The 27,699-nt window shown below is 37.6% G+C and overlaps 1 protein-coding gene across 7 annotated transcripts in view; it reads left to right on the plus strand.

The window, feature by feature from the left end:
* Nucleotides 1–27,699, plus strand: part of MEGF10 (multiple EGF like domains 10) — a 158,400-nt gene that overhangs the window by 62,743 nt on the left and 67,958 nt on the right. For all 7 annotated transcript variants that reach the window (XM_033110933.1, XM_033110932.1, XM_033110931.1 and 4 more), the window contains one exon: nucleotides 11,967–12,059. In XM_033110933.1, coding sequence (XP_032966824.1) covers nucleotides 11,967–12,059 — 93 coding nt within the window. The remainder of the gene's footprint in view (nucleotides 1–11,966; nucleotides 12,060–27,699) is intronic.

Consider the following 27,699-nt stretch of genomic DNA (forward strand, 5'->3'; position numbering starts at 1 on the left):
TACTCTCTTAGCAACTTTCAAATATGCAATACATTATTAACTACACTCCCGTGTTGTACATCATATCCTCATGACTTGTTTTATAACTGAAAGTTCGTACCTTTTGATCCCCTGGAGCTGCCCCTTTTAGTCATGAGCAAGTGCTCACTGAGTTTTCCCAGGTCTTCCTGACCTGCATATTCTTCTCATGGATCCCACCTGGCCCCTGGAGGCATTTGAGTTCGTGTTCCTGAATATTTGGTGGGGTGTTCTAGTAGCAAAGGGCCTGCTGCCAGCTTTCTCTTAGACCCTTAATTTTCCCCTTTTTAAAGAAATTCTACCATTTAATTTATACATTTGACTTAAGCCTTCGATACTGAAATGCAAATGTCCCTGACAAGGGAAATAACCATAGCTTTATTATTAGTCGTTAATCCTTGAATATGAAAGTCCATTTATTCTCAAGCTAGTGTAGATGGTGAAGGAGAGTACAAAGAATATAAGGGTACCAGAATCCAGGAGGAAATGTCCAGGGACCATCACAAAGGAGGGAGGAGGGGCAAGGACACTGAACGGGACAAGTGGGGAACTTGGTGTTCGCTGTTGCTCTCTTAACGTCCCCTAGGGCTGGCCTTTATTATTAACGTGTGATTCAGATATATTGGATAACCAGTAGCAAAGTGTCTGAAACAAGTGTCAGCAGGATGAAGTGGGGCAGACTAGGGGAAACGCTATGTGGTGGAAAACATGCTGTGGGAGAGAATATTGGTGAAAGGATTCCATGGCTCTGCAGAAAGTTGTTGGACCAAGAGGAATGCCATTCTAAAAACAGAAGAGACTGATATGGCACTTCTGGTAGAATCACCGTGTTTCCCTCACAGACCTAAACACAACAGAAGCAGGAAGGAATTAATTTATCCCAAATGAAGGTATCTTCCTTCTGGTTCATTCTTTAATCTGTATGCTCATGATTTTGAAATCCTTCTCAGATTGAATCAGTTTGCAGTTGTATCAGACCAGTTATAGGCTGAGTTGTTAGGAATTTGTGCTTAGGAAAGTTAGTTTATTCCAGTGCTTATTAACTTTTTTGAAACTATGGTCCATTAGGATCATATTACTTCCATTACTTAAATCTGATTTAACCTAAAGAGACACAATGTGAAGAGTCGTGGCCAAAATAGATAATGCCTGTATATGTGTGGAATTAAGCTAAAACCTTTTTCCACTTTCAAATAAATGAATAGGATTATGTGCCCCACAGATGGTATTTCAATCCCTTGTGTGGGATCCCTTACAATAGTCTATTTCAACATAAACTTTTTTTTTCTGTATAAGTCATTCACTTTGTAGAGGAAAAGCTTAGTAGAACATTGCATTGTGAGTTTTAGTATTAGTATTTCCTCAAATAACTTTCTTGGGAGGGTCTAAAGCCAATACCTTCATAAGTATTTGGAGAACCCATCTATCAATGACAATACTCTCTTACTGAAATTTCAAAGTATTTTAGGGTTAGGTCAGATTTTTTTTTTTTTTAATTTTGCCCTCCCTCTTTTGTATATGAGAAATCTCTTTGCCCCTCCCTGGAAGTTCTCACACGTAGTTTTTTGTTTGTTTGTTTGTTTGTTTTAATAGCTTTACTGATGTAACATTGACATAAAATAACCGTACAAATTTAAATGTACAATTTGATAGATACGACGTATGTACAACCATGAAACCATCACCTCAGTTATGATACTGAAACTATTCATCACGTACAAGCTTCTTTTCACACTCCTGTGTAATTCCTCCCCTCCACTCCTATCTGCCCCCCTTTCCCCACAGGTAACCACTGATTTGCTTTCTGTCACTCCAGGTTAGTTGTATTTTCTGGAGCTTTATGTAAATAGAATCATACAGTATGTTCTCTTTTATGTCTGATCTCTTTCATTCAGAATAATCATTTTGTGATTCATCCATTTTGTCTGGATCATTAGTTCATTCCTTTTTCATTGCTGAGTAGTATTCTATTGTATGAATATAGCACAATTTATTTATCCTTTCATGTGTTTATAGATATTTGGGTTGTTTCCAGTTTTTGGCAATTACAAATAAAGCTGCTCTAACAACTCCTGTACAAGTCTTTGTATGGACATACGCTTTTATTTCTGTCATGTAATAACTAGGATTAGAATGACTAAATTATTTGGTACATGTACACAAGTGTTTAGAGATGCTTTTATGTAATTTCCAAACTGGAAACAATCCAAATATCCATGAGTGTTTTTTGGAAACTGCCAAACATTTTCAAAGTAGTTGTCCATTTTAATTCTTGCTTAACAATGTATGCACATATTTCAGATCATACACATGATACAGTCAATCTTTTTAATTTCAGTCATTTGAATAGATATGTAGTATTATCTTATTATAGTTTTAATTTGCACTCTTCTAGTGACTGATGTTGTTGAACATCTTTTCATGAGCTTATTTGCCATTAGTGCATCTTTTTTGGTGAAGTGTTCAAATTTTTTGCCCATTTCTTTATTTGTAATTGAGCTGCTTCTTCTTCTACTTTTAAATTTAGTATTTTTTACAAATTCTGGATACGAGTTCTTGATCAGGTAATATTTTTTGAAAATATTTCTTCCACTCTGTTACTTATCTTTTCATTCTCTTGGTGTTTTTTGAAGAGCAGAAGTTTTTAAATTTGATGGACAAATTTATTAATTTGTTCTTTCGCAGACTATGTTTTTGGTGAGGATCTAAGAAATCTTTTCCAAATTCAAAGTCACAAAGGTTTTTCTCCTATGTTTTCTTCTAGAGGCTTTATACTTTTTAGGTTTTACATTTAGGTCTATGATTCATTTTGAGTTAATTTTTTGTATATGGTATGAGATTATATATCTACATTTATTTATTTACATGTGGATATCCAATTCTTCACTGAATTGCCTTTGTGCCTTTGTCAAAAGATAATTGTCAATTTATTTATAGATTTATTTCTGGAATCTCTACTATGTTGCATTGACCTATTTGTCTATATGTATACCAATATCACACTTTCTTGATTACTATAGCTTTGTTAGTCTTTAAACAAAGTGACATTGGTCCTCCAACTTTGTATTTCTTTTTCAAAGTTTTTTTGGCTATTGTATGTATTTTGCATTTATATAAATTTTAAAAGCAGCTTATCAATTTCTACCAAAAAAAAGCTGCTGGGGTTTTGATTGGTATTGTGTTCAATCCATAGATCTATTGGGGGGAAATTGATATCTTAACAATATGGAGTCATCTGACTCATTAGCAAAGTCTGTCTCACTAGAGAGAATATGTATATCCTGCTGTTGTTGGGCGGAGTATTCCATAAGTAGGTCAAATTGGTTGATAGTTTTATTCAGTTCTTTAATTTCTCTCAGCAATGTTCTTAGTTCTTAGTGTATACGTCTTTCACCTTTTTGGTTAGATTTATCCCTTAGTACTTCATATTTTTGATGGCTTTAAATGGCTTTAAATTGTTCAATTTCTGATTGTTCATTGCTAGTATATAGAACTATAATCAAAATTTTTATGTTGGTTTTTATCAAAATCTTTGTTAAACTCTTTTTTTTTTTGTAGATCTCATCATACTACATACATGCATATATTTATATAATTTGTAAAGGCAGTTTTACTTCTTCATTCCCAATCTGGATGTTTTTTTATTTCTTTTTTCTTGCCTTATTATACTTGCTAGAATCTCCAGTACAATACTGGATAGAAATTATAGGAGTAGACATCCTTGTCTTGTTCCTAATCTTAGGAGGAAAGCATTCATTCTTTTATACTATTGGGTATAATATTTGTAGTAGGTTTTACATATTTGCCCTTTATTAGGGTGAGGAAGCTCCTTTTTGGTACTAGTTTGTAGAGAATTTTTATCAGGAATGGATGTTGGATTTTGCCAACTGCTTTTTTGGCATTTTTTGAGATCATAATTTTCTGCTATTATGGATTTATATATATTTTTTAATTTAGGAACTGATGTCTTCCAAAGAGGAAGTGTGTTAGGAATCATGTTTAGCTGCAATAGATATCTGAAAAACATAAACATATACACACTTGGGGTTTATTATCTTTATGTAATGAGAAGTGGGTGGTATATGGCATTCATTAATCCATGCAAGGGATTCAGAGCAAAGGGTCCTATGATTCTCTGGGCTCTTCCCTCAGATCGCCTGATAGTATTTGCAGATTCAGTCATTTTGTCCACACACCAGGCATCAGGAAGGAGAAAGAGAAGAGAAATGTCACTTACCAATTAAGTCTGTCCTCTTACATTGTTTTCCACATGGACACTTCAATCCAGAAAGAGGGCTGGAAAATGTAATTTATTGCTGGTCACATTATTGTCCTTGGTGAAAGTTGGATTCTGTTAATAAGTGTGGAGGGAAGAATACACATTTGTTACACAATTAGAGATGTCTGCCGAAGACACTGCTAGTAATTGCTCTTAGTACTTATCTTTAAGAGTCACGAAAGCCCTATGAGGAGTGGAGGGACAGGAACTTTAGATCTGAATTTTTTTTCCATTACATTTACTAAGTTTAAATTTGTAGGCTCCCCGTGTTCTTTCACCTTCTATGACTGATCAGCCATTTATGCAGGTTTCATATATGAACCACAGATGGCTATGGGGCAAGAGCTTCTGACCCCAAGCAGTGGGTTATGCAACTTTAGGGATGGGATGGAAGGAGAATGGAGTATGAGGCAGCTGTTGTTGGCCACTCTTTCCTGCAACTTTATGACAAAGGTGTCCACTTTTTCAGTTCAGAGGTTCTCTCTTTCATGAGACCCACCTTGATCTCACTCCAGTTGGAATTAATTGCTTTCTTTCAGCAACTTAAAAAAATCTACTATATTTGTTTAAGACAGCTTTATTGGGGTATAATACATATACCATACATTTCAACCATTTAAAGTGTACAATTCAGTGGTTGTTCATCTATTCACAGAGTTGTGCGAAGATCACACAATTTTAGAACATTCCATCACCTCAAAAAAAGCCCTGTACCAGTAGCCACCAGTACCACATTCACCCCTAATCCCTTCCAGCCCTGGACAACCACTAATACCCTTTCTGTCTCTGTAGATTGGCCTACATAGACATTTCATGTAAATGGAATCCTTAAACGTGCTCTCACAGTGTGTTGTTATTACCCTGTTATTATCCCTGCATTTTGCTCTGTGCTTATTGGGTTTGAGGGGCCCCTATGCTACTTCCTCTGCAGACTAGGAGTTCCTGATTTACCATCTTTGTATCACGGTAGTGCCTAGCAATGTGTCTGCTATTTCCGTGAATATTAAATTGAAGGAAAAGAGAATTCCCTTCCCTTTTATAAACAAACACAATAGGGTAGGCTGCAATGTAATGTTTGGCAACAGGAAAACAAAATGATTCCTGTCCGCACTTGAACACTGTAGTAGCAATTAGATTTTGTAAAGACTTTGCATATAATTGGCATCAAACAAAAGTATGGAGTGGATAAAGTTTATCTTGGAAGTCCACCCTTAGCGTTCTCTCTCTTCCTCATTTGAATCTTCTAACTTCTAACTCCTAACCATCTAGTACACCTGCCCTAGCTTCTGACCCAACACAACCTTTACCACCCTTTTTACCCCTGCCCCCTCCCATTAAAACTCATCATAAGTTTTGTTCTACTGGGAGTCAGGCACCAGGGTTTAATCCCACTTTTGCCTCTGACACCAGCTATTAATATTGGGAAAATCATTCCATTTTTCAAGTTTCAGTTTCCCTGTCTGAAAAATGTGGGGGTGAGATTCAGTAGAGATACCTTTAACTCTAAAAATCTATGTTCCTTAATAGCAACTCAGAATAAATGAGCAAAAACAAGATTTGTGACTTATGCTCTTTATTTGTAAGAGCAAAACAAAAGGAAATTCTGAGGGAAGATGGATTCGTTGAAAGGTTTGTGTTTCTACTGAACAGTTATTTTCAGGAGATGCTTTACTCATAGAAACATTGTTTCAACTTAATTTAAATGAATTGATTATATTATATCCTTTAGGACAACAGTAGGTCCTGTGTTTAGAGAGAGATACAATTGATTTATAAAGGAATCTTTTGTCTGCTCACTCCTATTTTCACTTTTTTCCCATACTAGGTATAAAGCAGAAGGGAAATGTACGTGGCAGAAGAGAAAACTATTGAGTATAGTTAGTAGCTCTCAGTATTAAAGCCAAGTATTTTCAAGTGAAAGGAATGAGGTCCATGGCACTGGTTAATGGGATTTAAATGGATTTCGGAACTAAGGCTGACAGAGGAGCATAATTAGAAAAGATTCCAGGGTCACCATGTCAGTCCTCACCTGTTCATCAGGCAGACAGGCTGTCCAGAGCTTTCACTTCAAAAAAAGGGCATGCTCTTCTCATCAGTGTCTCTTGCTATCTAGCTCTTGAGGACAAAGTTGCTTTGGCTGCTCCTTGGAACTTGATGTGTCTACAACAGTGTACTTATTGTTTTGCATGTTCAGCTTACATCTGGTCTCTAAAAGAGTCTACTGAAAACTTTTCTTAAAGAGAGATGTGAGAAATAAGTCATATTGGACATATCATCTTTGCTAGCTTTTTTTGGTTTAAACTGCCGTTTTAAAAATAAGAAGAAAGGAGATGAACAGGAAATAAAATGACTGTTGTCATTGCTGTGAGAGCCACACTTATGAGGGGTCTTTTGCATCTGTCCTTGAAATCTAAGCTGTTGAACGTTTGCTAATGAGAAACTCTGTTCCTTTTCTCTTTTCTAGTTCATTTTGGGATTTTCTGCAGGTCAAATTCATGTCTCTAGCCTTCCTGGGTTTCTCACGTAGAGTTTTAGTCATGGAACCTCAACAGTAGGTGGCATCTGAAGCTTAAAGAGGAAAGAAAGACGGGGGCTGGGGTGGGGATCTAGCTCAGCTGATCCTAGAGAGAGAGTCTTTGTCTATCAGCACATATAAGGTCTGACAATTAAGTTTGCTAACTTGTAGCAACGATGTTGCTAACCTTTTTTGATATCAGAGGGATTATTCATTATGAATTTGTACCAACTAGACAAACAGTTAACCAAGTTTACTATTTGGAAGTGCTGAGAAGGCTGCATGAAAAAGATGAAAACGACCTGAACTTTTCACCAACAATTCATGGCTCTTGCATCACGACAATGCACCAGCTCACACGGCACTGTGTGTGAAGCAGTTTTCAGCCAGTAAACAAATAACTATATTGGAACACCCTCCCTACTCACCTGATCTGGCCCCCAATGACTTCTTTCTTTACCTGAAGATAAAGGAAATATTGAAAGGAAGCCATTTTGATGACATTCGGGACATCAAGGGTGATATGACGACAGCTCTGATGGCCATTCCAGAAAAAGTTTCAAAATTGCTTTGAAGGGTGGACTAGGTGCTGGCGTCGGTGCATAGCTTCCCAGGGGGAGTACTTCACAGGTGACTGTAGTGATATTCAGCAATGAGGTATGTAGCACTTTTTCTAAGATGAGTTCGTGAACTTGTCAGACCTCGTATGCCATAGTTTTCCTGCCACTTGGTGAGTTGAGACATCAGAGAACTAAGAGAGTTTTACAGCTTATTCTGTTCTCTTCTCTTGGCTCCTTTGCTCCTGTTGGTCTTACCAGTAATTGGTGAAGGCTATGCTAAAGTGGAAAGTACAGAGCTTGTGGGATAAGGCCATAGAGCAGAGATGGCAGTTATGTGACAGACACTAATGCTGTGTATAGATTTTGCACCATGGCAATAGAATTTAGTGTTCTTTCCTTTTAGAATCCATGCCAACAATATTTCCCATGATTTAGATCATTATTTGACTTTAGGCTTCAATACTCAAAGGTAATTCCATTGCCTATAGCTTTAATTAAGAAAAAATCATTAGGAAAGCAGAATTCCCTCTTCTAATTCCTAATTAACTTACAGACAAATTTGTTTTCTGCTGCTTATTCACTTTTTGCCTCCAACTTTGGCCAAATGTTAGTTAGTTCAAAATTTTCATAAAAATAATCTAGAGCTTAAGATTACCATCATAGGATTTTTAAAAAATCTATTATTGACTGAAGTTCTTGATGTTCATTTCATAAAACACAAAGTTTAAAACATCAGGAATCAACCGTGAGAGAGAGAGCATCTGTATAATTATTCAGCAATCTCAAAGCATTCTGAAGGATATCTCCTCTAAATTTTATACTTAGAAATTTACTTAATATCTTTTTTTTTTTGGAATTAACAAAACAAGAGCAACAATAAAAAAATTGATTGGAACCCAAGAATATGCAATTCTGATTCTTAATCCTCTTGGATGCATGTTTAACATATGCATTTCTTTACCCATTTTGATATTGGAGGAAAGGTGCTAGGCTTGCCTGCTCCATCTTCCTAGTTGATTCAGGTGGGTACAGTGGAAATCATTTGGGGTCACTCCGGGGTTAAGAGCCAACACAACTACAGCTAAAGCCAAAATTTAATATGCAGCCTCTCTGGTGACTATGAATATTAAAGACATAGTTTTGGGGGAGAGAAAGATGAGTGGTAAAAGAATGTAAAAGGAACATAAGGAGTGAAAAAAATGAAAAGATACAGAAGAAGGGAGAGTAACAAATTGAGACCTACATATAGAACACCCACAAAATCCTTCCTTCATTGTCACCCACTCCCAGGTAGATATGAAACCCTAGGTGGCTTTGATCCAATCCAGTGTCCTGGGAACCCAGAGATTTCCAAATTTTCAAATGGTAGAATTGATTCTTTTGTCAGAAGAAATCTTATATAATGCACGAGATATAAAAACAAAGCAGTGGCATTTTGTTCAATTTATTTAAACTAAAAAGTAAAATAGTTTATACCCATTTCTCCTATCCTTCTACCCCCAACTCTGGCAACCACAAATCTGTTCTCTGTATCGTGAACTTGGGTTTGCTCTTTTAAGAGTCTACATATAAGAGAGATCATATGGTATTTGTCTTTTTCTGCCTGACTTATTTCACTTAGCATAATGCCCTTGAGACTTATATCCATCTTGTCACTAATGACATTTCGTTCTTTTTTATGGCTGAATAATATTTCATTGTGTATAAATACCACAATTTCTTTATTCAGTCATAGTCACCCATTGATGGACCCTTAGGTTATTTCCATATCTTGCCTGTTATAATGCTACAGTGAACATAGGGGTGCATATATCTTTTCAAATTAGTGTTCTTGTTTTCTTTAGGTGAATACCCGAAGTGGAGTTGCTGGGTCATATGGTAGTTCTAGTTTTAATCTTTTGAGGAAACTCCAAACTGTTTTCCATAGTGACTGCACCAATTTCCTTTTCCACCAGCACTGCACAAGGGTTCCCTTTTCTCTACATCCTCACCAACAATTATTTCTTTTTGATGATAGCCATTTGAACAGGTGAGAGGTGATACCTCTTTGTGGCTTTGATTTGTATTTCCCTCATGATTAATGATGTCAAGCATTTTTTTCTGTCAAGGCCTTCGGTCTGTCTTCTAAAGCAGTGGTTTATTAATATAAAAGTACAAGTTAACATTTGTAACATTTCCTTAGTATAAAATTAATTGGTGAGAATAAAACTCTCTTAAATAAACATAGAATTTGAAATTCGAGGATATGGGTGACACTTTTTTTCACCAACCACCATATTCAATTTCTGTGTTTTCTTTTAAATACACAATATCAGAAAACTCTTGTTTCATATTAAAGGCAAATAGTATCTGATTTTTAAAACTTCTGGAGACATACAAACCGTATTTTAAATAGTTTTAGTATGTTGAAGGAGGAGAAATTGATAAATTAGGATCTGAAGACTGATCACTAACAATATGTTGTAAACAGAGATGTCATCAGTACATAAGACAATTGAGAAAAAGCACTTTCATTTTTTTATATATATTTACAGTGGGCATCAGCACTGTCTGTAAGGTGGGAGTGTCCTGTGTGCACATTCTACCATAAAACATCGTGCGATACAGAACTGCACAACAGTTAGACCTGAGCCTTCTGTGTCATTTAATTTATCTTCGCATACTCCAGTTATGGTAGTTTGCAGGCTCGTGTGCACATATCTATATTTTAAAGAATGAACAGTACAGAGTTATGAGCTTATAAATGAGCGACACATCTATAATATCAAACACTTGCATAGTCGTCGCAGGAGACACTGAACCCTGAGGTTGGCACATACTGACTTAACCTGGCAGCATGTCAACATATTGTAGGACTAGTGTGTTCATATGTTAGAGGCATGTTTTGCTTTTAATTCCAATTAGATATGTAATAGTCTGAATCAAACAAGATGTTCCTAAGCATCTCCTTCAAACTGTAGTGTCAAAATCTCTACTCTGGACCAATGTCCCAAGCTCATCTAGCCTGGCACCCCTCACCAAAATGCCTGGGTGCTAAAGAATGATTCTGATGATGGAAATGAGCCCGCATTTCCTGAAATTTATGGTCTATTTTGTTATGGTGTCCTCTACCTTTTGGTTTTTGTAATAAATTTGTATTTTTCATTAATGTATCCCCACCTAATTCTCAGAATAAAGTCTTAAAATCTTAGTTTGGTTTTCAAGGTCTCTCTCTCTCTCAGTCTCCTCTCTCTCTCTCTCTCTCTCTCTCTCTCTCCCCAAAGCTATTACTCCAAACACTACACTCAAACAAGTCTCATTTCCATTTGTTTTTCTTTCTGCCTTTTGCTTTTGCTTTCTCTTCCCCTAAAGTGCCTTTCCCTTTTCTCTTCATGTCTATTTTTTTCCGATAAAGAATTTAGAAGTGATTATCATTTTCAGTCCAGCAATAAATATAATGTATATATACACACACCAATGTATAAATCACATAAAAATAGTTAATGACATGGAAAGATTTTCCTATTATTTTAAATAGGAAGGCAAATTGAAAAATATTATGATTATGTTTTGTTTTTTTCCTTGAGGAGAAAAATATATAGGAAAAAAATTCCTGAAGGTTCTACATACACAAAAATGTTACTAGTCGGTAGAACTGGGGGTGAGGTTTATTTTGCTTACTGTTTTTTTATATTTGGACAATTGACCTGTTTTGCTTTTGTAATAAGACATGAATTAGTAAAACTTATCTCTAAAGCATAGTATATCTTAACCCATCTTTATATAAATTTTTGGAATACCTTAACCAAAACTCTTCCAAGTTCTCACAATTACTCATATATCTAGGTATTTTTAAAAATGTTTAATGTAAGTGGCACTAAGGTCAAAATTAACGCTCAGCACCGCACATTTTTGAGATCCCTTTCTTTCAGCTCACTGAAATTTGCTTTAAAAATCAGCAGATTACCCAATCCAGTCATGTTGGCAAAGATACCCCTCACCTCAATGAATTGGGTCACACCTAAGATACTTACTAATGAAAGAGGAATTGAGATTTACTCTTAAACACCTGAGTAACATTTTGTGTATATTCTCCTCAAATAGAAAAAGGGCATCTAATTCTGCCATGTCATAGTTGTGAATAACATGTGCACAAAGAAATTTGACTGTTGTTTCTAGTGAAGCTGTTATGTGAAGGGGATATACCTCTCGGTCTGCTCACTCGGCCCGGACTTCTGATATTTTGCTTTGTGGTTTGTTTCTGCGTTCACATCCGCATAGGCTTCTCCCGAAACAAAGAGGATATATTTGGTAGTCCCTGATAATTTTTTTTGAAGTGGATTAGGCAATTTTCCTTGAAACTTCTTTCCTAATTCAGCATGAAGTCGAATTAAATAGTAGAAATGAAGGAATTTATTTGGAGATATCAAAATAAGAAGAGGAATTGTTTGGTTACACCACAGTCTGTAAGAGGGCCGAGGAATGGATTGAAGAAAATTATCAAGCATGCATGTTGTTTTTAAGTGATACTTGAGACTGGGTTGTGAAACAGCTGTGTTGTTGGGGTTTTTTCTCGTGCCAACTCTCCTTATTTGATTGATTTTCTCCCTGACAGCCCACTGTGCTGACAAATGTGTCCATGGCCGCTGCATTGCTCCAAACACCTGTCAGTGTGAGCCTGGCTGGGGGGGGACCAACTGCTCGAGTGGTAAGTTTCCAGCTGCTGTTGTCTATCTGGGGATGTTTGTGCTGTGTGGGCCTCCTTGTCTGCAGATTACCGTGAGCCAAGGATTTCCCTTTTCATCCCTATGCTGTGGATTCCAGACCGATCTCCTTAACAGTTTCTTTTAAATCTGTGAATGTATCCTATACAGAACTGTTTTTCTAACTGAGTATAAAGAAATGTACTTGGAAAGGAGATTCCAATAATCTGATGCTGATACTTCTGTAAATACAAATGCATTTTCCAGAGTAGAGCAGTTGTGGTAACACAGCTATTGTATTCTAACTTGTGTTTTAACTTATTGATTTGCCTATGATACTGTCTTGGTGATTAAAATTTACCACCTGTTGGTTTTAACTCAGAAGTAAAATTGATATTTTCAATGCTTAGCATAGTTATCTCTGCATTCTGAGATGCAAATAACGAATACTCGCTGAGATAACTTTCGGGAGAAACATTGGTAATAAATGAAAATTCATGAACAGTTTGGTATGAAATTAAACATAATATAGTATGTAGTCTGTCTGTTATGTTAGAATTATAATTCTAAAATAATTATATTTTGGACTATAAGCAGGTTGCACTTAAAATCTCGTATTCTTTACTATGAGTATTAAATGATGTAATGTAATGTAATAAATACAGTTACTTTTGTAAATTTCGCAGTTGAAACTTAAGTTTTATGGCTCACTTGTTGCAAGTGTAATTGCGTATGCTTTCTGTTCCTTTATACATCTTTTTGCCTTGAGAAATGTGGGAGGGAATCAAAGTACAACTAAATTATAATGCATGAACCATTAGGTTTAGAGAAAGGAAATAATAGTTTTAAAAATTAGCTGACTTTCAGGATAGCACAAATTTGTCCTCATCGCTGCAAAATAATATTCTGAAACTAGTCCAAAAGGACTTCAAGCCATGTAGATAAGCTGGCTTTACTTCCTTACATTTGGAATCAGGAGAAGACTCTTTATCTGGTTAGAACCACTTGTTTTAGAGTTGTGATCTCTTGACTGTCCCTAAAACAGCATCTCCAGGGGTAGTACTGTGCTGTCTGTGTACAGAACATCCTGTGTGAAAGAGTCTTTTTATTGTATCTTAGACAGAGAGAGAGAGAGAGAGAGAGAGAGAGAGAGAGAGAGAGAGAGAGAGAGAGTGTGTGTGTGTGTGTGTGTGTGTGTGTGTCTTTCTGCCCCTGAGAGTCTTCCAATTCCAATGGGTAAATGTCTTGCAGCGTTTTGTTTTGCTTCTGTTGGAGATTGAGAGGAGAGCGGGCATTTTGTTCACATGCTGTTGAGGCAAAAGATTTGGGATGTGGGATTTGGCTCCCGTCCATTTTTCTGGCCGACTGACCGCAAATGCGATGTGGCTTTCATTAACTTTTCCAGCTTAAAAATCAGTTGTGCCTACACATTTTGAGGGGGGAAAAATACATTATTATATAAACTGGTGGGAAAGAGAAGAGTGGATGTTGTCGTCATTTGAAAAGTGAGATTTGTTACTATTTCCAGGGCAAGAAAGCTGTGGAGTAATTTCAGTTGTATTCATACTTTGTCTCAGAAGAACTACCGCCTATCTTGAGCTAAGAGATCAGACACAAGAGTGTTTGTGTAAACAAAAGAAAAGCCTACATGGGTTTCAGTCTCTCTAGAATTTATTTAGGTCTTCTAGAAAATAAACTGTTGCTTTATTTTGAAGTTTAAGCCTTAGATCTAGAAAAAATAAGCTGCTTTGCTTTAGAGTTTATGGAGTTTTGAATGAAGCCTCTAGAATCCTGAGAAAACATGTTCTTTCAACTCTGGAAGATGGTATTGAGGCAACTTTTAGTTTATTCTCTATAACTCACGTTTTGGCTTACTTATGATGAACAAAAGCATAAATAAATATGGCCAGATATCTGAAGTTTTCAAAGGTGTTCTGAAAAAAACCTTTCTGACACTTTTTTGAAGCACATCAGAAAATGCTGTTTTGAGTTCCAGCACTGGGTCTCGTTACCTGGGTTTTGCCTGTGGTAGTTACTCCACTATCTCTCGTTAGGAGGTGTATAATTTAGTTACTATTGGCCAGATAATTCTTGAAATAAAATGCATGCTCTAGAAATCTACTAAGTAGCCGAGGTAGAATGGCCTGATTTTCAAGGATTCAATTTCTATATCCCCTCTTTCCAGGTTAGTTTTATCCATACATTTGATGATGTAAGTTAGAGCCATAAAATTATTGCTTTGATAATCAGACTAATTCTTTGTATCAGGCAGTGTCCAATCAGGAGACAGAAACCACAATAACTGTTTTTTCAAGCGAACCGTTTATTCGGAAACAATTTTAGATTTACAGAAAAGTTGCGAAGATAGTAGAACATTCCCACGTAGCCACATCCGGTTCTTCCCCTTGTTGACATCGTACCAGCAGTTTGCCGTCCTGAGAAACGGACATTAGTACATTGCCATGAAATCAACTCCAAACTTTAATTTGGATTTCATCAGCTTTTCTAGTAATGTCTTCTTTCTGTTCCAGGATCCAATCCAGGGCACCACACTGCATGCCATTGTCATGTCTCCCCTGTCTTGTCTGGTCTGTGACAATTTCGCAGTCGTTGTTTTTCATATCCTTGACAGTCTCAAGGAGAACTGGCCAGGTGTCCTGTAGAATGTCCCCCAGTCTCTGTTTGGCTGGTGTTCTTCTCATGATGAGACTAGGGTTATGGGTTTTGAAAAGAATATCACAGAGTTGAAGTCCCCTTCTCATTACATCATATCAGGGGTATCATGACATTCATATGCTGTCATAATGATGTCATCACTTGGTTAACCTTCATCACATGCTGATGTGTATGTAGTGTTGGCCAAGTTACTCCACAAAAAGTTGCTTTTTCCCTTTCCTTACTCTGTTCTTTCGAAAGCAAGTCACTAAGTCTAGCCTACCCCCAACCCAGTTTCTCCTTAAAACTCAGGATCAATTATTCCAGCCAGAAGAGTAACTCCTTTTATTTACAGTAAGAGCCTAAAATGACCAGATGGCAATAAATTGATAACTGTTGCACAGACTTCTCTCTCTGTAGCTTCTTTCCTTTGGAATATCCATGGGAGATTAAGGAATTAACAGAAACTTTCACATGTACAGGTTTACAAAGGCTTCCCTTGGAGATTTAATCTGTTTACCTTGTCACTGGAAGGAAGGATTCCTATATGTGATATATAGTTAGTGTTCCTGGGTCTCAGTGTATTCTCTGTATAAAAAACCAGGGGTGTCAGAGAACTAACTGTACAAAGTTTGTTCTCCTGGAGTGAAATCATGGTTTATTTGACCAGACTCAGACATATTGCTTCTTTTTAAATTGGATTAAATTACTTTTTTTTTTAAGAGTGCACACATATTTTATTTTTATTGGCATCCTAATTTATACCCTACCCTATATGACATTAATCTATTTTACCTCCTTCCTCCTCCTTCCTCTCTCTCTCTCTCTCTCTGTGTCTCTCTTTCTCTCTGTTTTCCCCCTTCTACCCATCAATTTCTCTGTCTGGTCATCAACTCTCTTCTTCCTCCCTCAATGGATGACAAACAACTCCTGGAGGGCAGGGGCTGTGTGTTGTTAATCTCTTTAGCCTCCATTGGGCCTGGCATGTGGTAGAAGCACAGTAGATGTGTGTTTCATTTAATTACATCGAATGTACTGTATGATTCTGAGAAGACCATTCGGGTGTCCATGATGCAAACTTTCACTGAGTAATTACTGTGTGCACAACATTGTGTTGGGTACTAGGGATGAGAAAGCACACGTGGGACAAAGATCATCCTTTGAGCAAAGTAGACCGCAGTGTGACTGTCCTATCCTGGGAACGAGAATAGCCTCCGTAGACGAGGTGGATTGAGGAAGCTAAAAATGGAGGTGGGTGAAGTAGCGAGAGGTTTTCTGGGTGGACAAGAAGGGCCTAATGTGTTGCTATGGGGTGCGGCGTAATGAAAAGAAGATGATAAAATACAGACTATTCCAGAAACTTAGCTGAGAAGCCAACGAGAAGGAGCCAAGAGGGAGTTAGTAAAAGACAAATGTAGGTTTAAGAGAAAGTTTTGTGTTTATTTGCTTTGGTTTGTATTTTAAGGTGAAAAAAGACTTGGAGGCTGAAGGGTGGTGAAAGAAAAGAGGGAGAGGCTGGAGACTCAGTTGAGAGAGAGGATCATTTAAGTGAGGGAACAAGGCTCCTGAGAAGATAGTTGGGGGGTGGCGTGGATCCCCAGAACTGATGAGCAGGAAGAAGTACTTTGCATTCCCAACAGAATGCAGAGGAAAGAGTGGCTGGCAAGGATGTCGAATCGGGGTGCTCGTGGGCCAAGGGAAAGAGAATCCAAGGGAGTTCATATTTGATGACCTGTCTTCTCTTGGTAAACTGGGAGGAGAGGTAACCAGCTGATACTAAGGGGAGCAGAAGCTGGGTCATGATGATGATGATGACAGCAGTAGTTCTCCTTTAAAAGTGGGCACTTGGTATGTGCCAAGCATCATTGTAAGAGCTTTACGAGAATGACATTTAATGCTCACAACAGACAATGAGATGGTTGCAATTCTTCTTCTTATCTTGCAGAGCAGGGAATGGCAATGCAGAAAAATTAAATGACTTGTCTAAGTATAGTAAATGGCGGAGACAGACTCTCCTCTCCTTCAGAGCCAGTAACTCGACCCCAAGGGTATGGTGCCTCCTGAAGTTGGAAAGGAGATTTAGCAAAAGTGACCAGGGACACTGAGGGCAGTGAGAGCAGGAAGCCGAGGCTGACAACAGCAGACAAATATTAAAATAAATTTCCTGGGAGATGTTGAGGGCACACTGACATCAGAGATGATGAATTTAAAATGACACCAATTCGGTTGGACTCATTTGTAATGTTAAGAATGTTGGGCCAGATTGTATTCACAATCCCTTCCAAGCCTGTGATTCGATGAGTGCTTTACTCTAACAAACACATATATGCAATCCCTAAGACCTTGTTTTTGTGTGGCAAACCCTTTAAACCATTTGTAAGAGTAGCAAGAACACATCTGTTCTCTCAACCTATCTAATCCTATTTATGATTTTCTAAACGTCTGTAGAGAAGTTTATTTCTCCTCTGGCTAAAGGGCATATCCAAAAACACATGGGGACGCCCTAAATCAACCAGCAGCCCACAAATAATTTTCAAATGCCCGTTCCCGAGGCTTTTGAGGTTAGGACCAAAGAGAGGCACCAGTGGAAATGAATTTTAGTTTAGAGAATCCAAACTGGGGTTTATTTAGTCACCAATAGCATTTCTTTTTAAATGTACTTGGAAGTAGTGAAAATATGCCTTGGAGGCAAGACTAGCTCAAACATTTTCAGAGAGCACGTTAGGAGCACTGAAAATCTTTTATATTAAAGCTCACACGCTGTGTAGCACGGAGTAAGTAATAAGACTTTGCCTGCAGGATATTCGAGTCAGGGAATCCATTTGAAGGATAATACAAGCCAGAAATTGTAAGGCACAAAAAGCTGACTTATTCCCCAGAAAGGCTTGTTGTAAAGGTCTATTGACTGGACACAATAGTTGGATCGATGTTGTCTGGGGAGAGAAGTCACTCAGAGCCCTGTCCTCTGTGCAAGCCATTCACGTACCCATGGCTCTGTCAGAATTACTTTAGAAATCAGGTTGATGGAGCAGCAAGAATAAGAGTAGATGACTGGGGTTCCCTGGCAGGACATGGATGATGGGTGAGAAGGACTGAGCTCGGAACGGTTCATCACCACTGCCCGGAAGTAATTTCACTGATGGACTTGCCCCAGTATTTTGATAGAGGTTACAAATAGAAACTGCTGGTTTTGCCTTTCTGAAGGAATCTCAAATCTGGGTCATTCCTGGTTACTCTCTGGAGGGGCAGAGAACCTCCTCCACCTTCCATCCAACCCCATGTTGGAGTAGAACCGCAGTAGTCCTAGTTGCTTTCCTTTCTGTGCTGTTTCGGAGTCCCACTTTCCTTATGCTTAAAATAAGGATAAGAGTATCTACTTCGTATGCTAGTGAGGATTAAATGACATAATACCTGTTTAGTACTCAGCACTGTGCCTGGCAGCATGATAATGCCTCAGTATTCACTTGCATATTCTTGTGTGACAAACTTGGCTTCCCCAAGACTTCATATCACTCCAGTCGTTGAACTGGGCAACGGGTGGGGTGTCTGTCTGTGGACATCTCATTTCATCCTGCAGGCCAGCAGGAGCCTCTCTCTGTTCCCTGTCGCTTGCCAGGAGGCTCCCCACACAGCCCTGGTACAGTTTGTGTCTGTGTGTCTGTGTGTGTGTGTGTTACTCCCAACCTCTGACCATGGATGTCTGTCCTTACCAGATGAATTTGTGTCTGGTTTATATTCCTTCTGGCAAACTGAGACATGACATTTATGTTACTCATGCTACTGAAGTCACATGCTGTAGCTCTAAAGACCAGGCTGGGCTGTCATGTTATTTAACTGTATTCCACATCATTTACTGATTTTTTTTTGTTATTGTTTTTGTAACTTTTTTTGTTTGCTTTGTGTAATATCACCCACATCCGTTTATCAGCTCATCTTGATTCAACCTCAGCATATAACAAAAGTAACCTTTTCTCACTATCTGCCGCTGCCACGCAAATCCAAGCCACCATCCTCTTTTAATTGGTGATCACAATAGTCTCCTTGCTGGTGCATCTCCTCAGACCCCACTGAAATCAGTTCTCTCTAGTGTGACCAGAGCAACCTGTAAAAATGCATTGCAGAGCAAGCTGTTCCCCTCCTCAAAACTCCCCTGTATTTCCCTTTATAGTTAGAATAAACTTGAAAGCCCTGACCTTGACCCACCAATCCCTGTTGGATTTGTCCCACCCTACCGCCCTGCACTCTGGTCATCCCACTGCTGCTGTGGGTATCTCACCGCTCAGCCTCTGCCTTCCTTTCTTGGAACCCAGTAGTTTTCTTGCTGCCTTTGCATTTGATATTTCCTCTGCCTGCAAGACTCATCTCCCTGGATCTTTACATGACCTTTACATTGATCTTCTTTAGGTCAAGTTGGTTTCAGTCTAAGTGCTCCCAGCACGAGAGGCTTTTCCTGCCCTCCATGTATAGTGTTCCCCCGTTACTCTCTACCACATGTCCCTGTTAACATTTTTATGGCACTATTTAAATTTATTTTATTTATTTATTTGTTTATTTATTTCTCTCTTCCCCTCCAGCGTGTAAGCCCCATGAAAACATGGATTTTTGCCTGTTTATTCCCTGCTGTTTAGCTAATTTATTCACCTCATGTCCAGCACAGTGCTGGGTACACACAAAGGTGCTCAGTAAATATTTGTGGAAGGCAGGAATGAAGGCGTAAGTGTTCCAGGAGCAGTAATGCATATAAAAAATGAGATACAAGACATGAGTAAGACTCTGCCACTTCTTTCAAAGTCCTTTCAGTTTAATAGAAGAACTGGAAGCACATACAGAAATAGATAAGCAAACTATCAGGAGAAGTTAAGAGAAAGCAGTAAAAGGTCTCGTAGAGAAAGGACGTGGCCTAAAGTCTTTCCTTCAGTAGCGTTCAGGGGACTCAGGCTCCTGTGGCTTCAGCATTCACCTTGTCTACGTGCCATGTAAGCTCATTCATCCTTGATAACTTAGCCGAAGATTCCTTGCCCATAAACTGGCCTCTGTAATGAAAGTGTAGCAGCCAGGCAAAATGCACTGGATGACCTCAGGAAGATGTGGATGAGGGAGCTCCTCACCCTCAAAAGAGGAAAGGTTGTAGTATAAGCATCAAAATTATCATTTACATGGGGTTGTGACTTCTGAAATGGTGGCCCCAAGACTAAGAAAGGTTTTGAAGGTCAGCCTTCATTTGAGTGGAGAATGCTTAACCATCTGCCATCTAAACACTCACATTACTTCTCAAGGTGGAAATTTTGTATGACAATATAGAGCTTAGCTGTTAATTTGTACCAACATGATGTGTAGACAGTAAGAAATTAAGCAAAGAAATTCAGGCTGCCATTTATTTCAAATCACATAGTAATTATTTTCTGACAGCAATACTGTGCTCCCTGGCCATTCTGCTTAGAGTGAAATAAAGGTAGTATATGTGTCAGGTGGTCCTGTAGCCTCACTTGTTACCTTACCTGTAAACTGGGGTAGGCTAATGCCTGATTTTTGTAGAAATATGTACATCTCATCTTCTGGGGTTATGTTGTTATAATAATTGCCTGAAATTAAGTGCTTTGGTTTAGTTTATAGTCCGATTCATTTGAAATACTATGTTGGAAGAGAGCTCTATGGATACCGTGGTGTACCAGAAAGATGAATAAGTGATTTTAGAGCAAATTAAGCCATAAATATCACTGAAGACAAAACTGAAGCTATCCAACTTCGGGCACATCATGGGAAAGCAGGGTTCTTTGGAAAAGACAATAATGCTGTGAAAAATTGAAGGCAGCAGGAAAAGAGGAAGCCCAAATCGCGATAGATTAACAGAAGCCGTAGGCTGAGTCTACTGGAGTGAGGACAGGACATTTTGGGCATCCTCATTCATAGGATTATCAGGAGTCAGAGCCAACACCGTGGCACATGACACACACATCTTTCATGACTGTGTGTGGTTTCTTATTGTTTGTGGTTGTCTCAAAGAATTTTTTTAAATATTTGAAAATTTCCTCAGTGCAAATAAGAAAAAAAAAATCACGGTTTTTCCTTTTTCAGTCCAAATATCTTTTAATTCATTAAAAACCTAGCTGACATTTTAAAGTTTGAACATTTGCATTTGTGTGTTGGAGCACATTAATCATGTTTGACATGTATTAAACTAATACAGGGTAGAAAGTAGTAACACTATGAACACTATGCCAATAAATAGTAGAGATTATAAGACCCTCACTCTTAGGCCATAATAGGTATCATCTAAAAATTCTGTGAAAACCTAATGGGTTTACTACTCACTACTGTTCCATATGAGTAGTAGAAGTAACTTCCAAAGAAAGTTTAAATTTTAATGAAATTAATTTGAACTTGATATTAGTTGTAAGTGCGAATTTTTATTCATATATTAAAGAAAAGTAGCCACTAAAAAAAGAACCTTGTGTTGTAAAATTAGTATTACATAAATCAGATTTATCCATGCTGTAAATTAGTTGTTTAGAATAACTAGACCTCATCAAAGTTAAAAATTTACTTAAGACAGAAGATACCATAAGCAAAGTTAAAAGAGAAGCAAGAGACTGGGAAAAGATTTTTGCAATATATAAAACAAATGATTAGTATGTAGAATATGTAAAGCATTCCCACAAATCAATGAAAGAAACAAACTATCAATTTTACAATAGGCGAAGGATACAATAAAGTAATTCAGAGGCAAGAAAACCTCATTGGCTAATAAGCCTATCAGAATATGATTCTTTGCAAAAACCGGTGAAATGCATAACAAAGAAACAAAATGTCATTTTCACCCTCAGATTAGCAAAAGTTAAGAAGTCTGACAATATCAAGTGTTGACAAAGATGTGAAAGGAAGTTTCCATACACCTCTCTCATAAGAATAAATTGATAGAGTAACTTTAGAGAGAAATTTGGCTGTCTCTAGAGTAAAATTTTCATTTGTGAACACCATACGATCCAGTAATTTTATTTCTACTTTTTAATAATTTGTCTATATACCTTAAAGAACGCCTTGCATACATGTACCATATATTCTTTGCATCTTTGTAATAGGGAAAATTTGGGAATAAAAACTAAAAATGGCCATGAATATGATAAAAGATAAATTTTTGGGAGGCTATTAACGTAGTAAAATGCTATATAGCCATTCATTTCTATAAATCCGTTATGTAGTATTACACTTTATTAGCAGATGTGTCAATATTTGATCTCAATATCATAATATTGGGTGAAAAGGGCAAGTTACACACTGATATATACGTTTTATATAAAATATATAAAATAATACAATATGTTTCTACATACAACTAGAAGGATACACATTAAAATCATGATAGTGGTTATCTGTGGGGAAGGAGTAGGGAAAGAACTGAGAACCAGGCAGAAAAGAGACAAAGGAGACTTTATCTGTAATGTTTTATTTCTTGTGTTAAATAATGAAGCAAATGTGATGCAATGTTCACAACAGTAAATTCTAGGTGTGGATTCATGGAACTTTGCTGTAGTGTTACTTGTAGTCTTCTGTAGTTAATTTTTTTTTTCTCAAGAAAACGATAATACATTTTTCAGACCATCGAGTTGGCATTGAGGGTTTGAGGAGTAGTTTTCTCATTGTGGGATTTTAAACAGATGATTTAAGACCTCAGCCCTTTGGCCTCTCCCATCCAGAATGAAGATGCTAAGTACTTGTTCAGGGATGGTCCTTACTACTTATCCTTTAATGCTCACGTCAAGCCCCACGTCCTCCGGAAGCCATCAATTATCCCTTTTCTCCTCGGCCCAAAGGTGCGGTACCCAAAGGTCCTGTTTATTCTTCAAGCATCCTGTACACTGCAACACTGAGTACATTCTTTTGTGATAAGTCTCACTGTGGGCCAGTCTCTTCCAACTGATAAGGCGATCTTAGCTATAGCCTATGTCTTAGGCAGGAGCAAGTAGTCAATGCTATAACATACAGAACTTAGCCATAGAAGATGCTTAATGCACTTTTAATGAAGGAATAAATGAGCGAAAGAACAAAAATATGGCAAGACTTTATATAAAGCAAGCCATCCCATGATGGCTCCTCAGTTTATTTTTCTTTTGACTTCAGCGAATAAATGTAATCCCCCCCAAATCCCTTACTGAATCACAGCCTACAGTTTATATCCTCGTGGTTTTCCTGCACTGTGAGTAAGGTCATCAATACACTCTGATAGACAGACGTCAACATTTATATTTGGACACATTAAAGAATAAACATTTCACGCCCTTTTTGCAAGTTCGTAATTTGATATAAGCATACACTGAAGTTATAAAATGACAATGTTGCTTTGAAAATTCACTTAGAGAACAGTTTTGACAGAACAATCAAGGTCCTCTCTCAGGCACGGAATAATAGTAATATAAACAGCACTGGGGTGGCTGTCCACAGTGAGTTGGCACTCTGTCAGCTTTCCAGCGGGTTTTTTGACATGTGAAGGACGTGAGGTTTTACTGCTTTCAGAGGACCTGGAAAATACATTTTTATTGTTCTTCTTCATGGATGGAGAAGCTTTACAAAGTTGTTTTCTTTCTAAAGCACTTGATATTTTGAATGAGTCTTTTCTTCTACGTTAACAAAGGGAATTATACACCATAGCCTCGTTAGTCTGAAGCACAGGGAACAAAATCACAGAGATAAAAGACCCCAAGGGAACCAAGGCTTAGAATGAAAGGGTGTATGTTGCAGGAAGAACCACGTTTTTTTTATCCTTTGAGGCAGCAGAAAGTTATTTGGGTCTCTTCTAAAAGATACTCACTCTGTAAAGATATTTTCTTGAAAGTGACTTATGTGTGCTTTGTCTGTATATTAGAATATGAAGGGCTGAATTTTCTTCCCTATTAATTTCTCTCATAGGCACAAACTTTCCTATGTTTAAAGTCACTGGAGAACATCACGGCAAGACTCCATGTAAAAATATACTTTCAAGTCAGTATAACTGACTGATATATCTGAACAGACACTTGACATTTGTATGTCAAGGGCACTTCCAGTCTTAGTTGCTTCAAACAGCAACCCCGGTGAGGGTAGTTATGTCTTATAAGCTGACATCACTTTCCCTATGATAAACTTGACTTCCAAGTTTCAATACATTTTCCTGCTGTACGTGGTAGAGATGTATCCACGAGGTCCTTAAACCTTGTATAGTTCTACAGTTTGACTTCTTAGATCCCAGTGGTATTAAACCAAGACAAAATAAACCAAAATACAAAAACAACAAGTAAAAACTGAACTGCTCAGTTCATCTAGGGTTTGTATAGACCTAATACAAGAACACAGAATTGGGTACTTTTGTTGTTCTCCGTGATTCAGAACCAATTGCTTTAAAAAAGCATCTTATACTTCAAAATGTGTTTCAAGGCTGCTCTGTGGTCTTGTGGGCATAGATAACCTGAGGCAAAATTAAGTCATTGGGATTGGTGCCTACTAATATGGCCAGATTCTCCAGATTTTATTTATGCCCATCTTTTCTTTCTTTCTTCTTTTTTTTTTTTATGCTAAGGGAAGGATTACTAAGAAGTTCATGTATTTGTTTCTAAGTTTCTCCTTTTACATTTCTGGGCCCCATGTACCAGCCTATACTTCCAGACACAAGTGAGAAATTTCTAAATCCAGTTTTTAATTGGCAATTAAGAATAGAATGTAAGGTAACGCTAAGTTTCATTGCAGGCCTGAGCTTTTTCCAATTGGCTTTTATAAAAAGGGATGAAAGGGTGATCCCAGGGCTTGTTTTTATTTCATGGAGTTACTGAGCAATTTGTTTTTGAAACTCGCATTGTAAGAACCAAGTTGTCCTTTTTGGCATGAATGATTCATGCAAGACAAACAAATAATACAAACCAACAACAGGCCTGTTATTCCAGTGTCATATACAGTGGGAGGATGTTTTTCTAGAGTGTTCTTTTTCCTGGGTAGATATTCCAATGTGCGTACCGTGGAATAAAGTTACTGCTGTGACTAGATCTGTGCTGTGTCACACATAACAACAAGTACTTTTTGTGTAATTAGTACGTTCCACCATCCCTGTTTTACAAAAAGAAAATTAAGTACAGCAAAGGTCGGGGACTTGCTCAAGGTTCCATGGTTATGCAGCAGTGGTGGCTCGGCTGGAGTCCAGGTCTGTCTAATGCTAAATCCTTATACTCCCTCCTTGAGCCAGATGGTGATTGATGAATTTCATAACAAGGTGAACTTGATGGTAAACATTACTACATCACTCCTTTCTCAAAGGGAAAAATGATGTCATCCTTTCCCGTCCCCCTACTTTTTTTTTTTAATGGAGTCATTTGAATGAAACTGTGTATTAACATGTCCTTGTTCTTTCCTCTAGAGCATCTCTGTTGGCATTTCTGTCTACGTCTGTGTTCCTTTTCTTATTCTGTATCTACACAAAGACGAGATTTACTAAACTTTTTCATTTCTTCAAAGATGTTTCCTAATGCCTTGTTTTTGTTAATACCATGTGTGGCTGCAGACATGTTGGGACATCCCTTATCAAAACCATTTTTCTGAACCTGCTACTAACACTTTGAAACCTGGAAACTGTCATTTTAGGCAAACAAGTATTATTTCCCAAACATCTGTGAGATTTTGTCCTACAAGACCTAAAGGAACACGTTTTGGAAAGCAGGCAGAAGCAGTTAATGAAATCACTGATATCAGTTTTGTAATTGATGATCGTTACTCATTCAGGGTGGTCTGTATGGTGAGGGGAAAGGTCACAGCTTTGGAGACCTTGGTAGGTTGGGGTTCAACCCTTGCTTTTGCCCCTTGAGCATTAGGTGACTTTGAGCAAATTATCATCTGAGACCACTCGGCATGTGAAATTTGGAATAATTATACCTACCTCATTGGGTGTTGCTGTGAGGTTTAAATAAAATAGCTGCTGAAAGCTGACGCATGTTTGAAACTCATACTGTCTCAGAACCCCTTCTCTCTCTCCCCATCCTTTGCATGGAAAATTGGACTGAGGATTTGAAGTGGGTTAGGAGAGGAGAATGTACCTAGAATCGTTATGATGGTTTTACGTGTCTGTCTGCTTGTGAAAGTTATAGTGCCCTGAATTCACAGTCACTTTCATTCATCCCCCAAATATACCTTGAGCGCCAACAATGTGCAGATAATAGGTGGGCCTAGTTTTCAGGTCCATGTACACTGAAAACTAATGACATCAATACTATTTTCACAGCAAGCTTCCTGGCTATTTGGTTTGTATAGAATCATTATCCACTTACAGAAGCTCTTCAGATCTGACCATCTCCTTAATTTATTTCCTTTTCAAGAAACACCCTATGTTCTCACTACTGAGGTAATTTCCTATTTTCACTGCCCCTAAATATTGAGTCCATTGGCTGACCCCATAAGCTTGCTCGTGAAAGGTCTGATCATTTGCTGCTCTGTTTTAAAAGATCATATTAGACAAAAAAGATAATTGTGGGATATTATGGTTAACCAAAATGTATAATTTCACTACTTCAGGAGCAGAATGGTCTCCTGAAAAGTACTTGGACTCTTGTGTGCAGAAAGTCTTGGATTTGAATACTGATGACACCCACCACTTACTAGTCATGTGTTCTACTTAAATGTTCCCATCCTAAATATCCTTTGGGTGTTAAATATGATAATGACCTCCACCTTGTAATTGCTGTGAGAACTGGAAAGAGGTACGTAAAGCACAGAGCACAGAACCTGGTCCAACATAAATGCTCAGCAGATCAAACCATTTAAAACACAGTTTTGTGCCTTTCTCTTAGTGCCAAAAGGATACATGTTCATTGTATAATATTTAGAAAACATAATTAATCCAAATGAATAAAAGAAAAATCACATATACTCTTAAGATCCAAAGGTACCCAATGGTACCATTTGACTGTAGAGCTTTTCAATATCTGTCTCTCTATCTCTTTCTTTCTCATTCTCTCTCTTTTCCCAGATATTAGGTCCAACCATATATAATTGCTGATATTTGGCCATTTTTTACCTCAATTAATGACAGTTTTATCTGGTTCATTCTAATAGATTGCTAAAATTGGATCACATAGTACCTATCGTTTTTTAACCTATTTTTTACAATTATGATATTGCTAATATCTTTGAAGTTCATTAAATATTCTTCTCTAATACCACTTTTAATCGATGCATAGTATTCCATTATGATTATACCAAAATTATTTCCGTCAGTCCTCTATTACTAGAAAATTAAGTTTTCAATTTTTTTGTTATTATAAACAGTGCTGGGATAAACACTCTTATAGCTTTGCAAGGAGTAAAATGTAGTGGTTTAGAATGCAGACTCTGAAGACAGGAGGTCTTGTGCCTCACTGCTTACTATCTGAGTAACTTTAAGCACGTAACCTGGATCATGGTTTCTGCATCTATAAAATAAAGATAGCAATACTTCAGAGGGCTGCGGTGAGAGTTCATCTATTTTTAGTGCTTAGAACAGTGGCTATGGGTGTGCTCTAAGTATTATTAGTTAGTTAACTATTATGAATTGTCATTGTCGTTACACATACATTTATTTATTTTGGAAAAATTCCCAAAGAGGAATTTATGAATAAAGGGCTTTGGATACAGTTTTCCAGACTAATCTCTAAAATGGAGAGATTAGTGGTAATCTGCTCTCCCATAGTAATGCCTCAGAGTGTTGGTTTTCATGAAAAGGGAGAGCTTATCATGACTCTCTTAACTATTATCTTACTTTGTGACTCATGAGGCACAGCTTTTCACCGTTCGATATCCCTGAAATCAGAATGCTTCTAACCATCACTGTCAACCAGGTGACTGGTTGTATGAAACCTTCTGTTGACCACTGCTAAGATCAAGAAAGGGTGTCAGTGAGTCGTAACACCTATGAAATTCAGTTTCATTCAAGAGAGATGAGTGGGAGACCTGGAATACACCAGGGGTGCCAAAAAAATGTTCATGTTTTAAGAGATGTTA

This window comes from Rhinolophus ferrumequinum, chromosome 7 (genome assembly GCF_004115265.2).
Source record: "Rhinolophus ferrumequinum isolate MPI-CBG mRhiFer1 chromosome 7, mRhiFer1_v1.p, whole genome shotgun sequence".
Lineage (NCBI taxonomy): Eukaryota > Metazoa > Chordata > Mammalia > Chiroptera > Rhinolophidae > Rhinolophus > Rhinolophus ferrumequinum.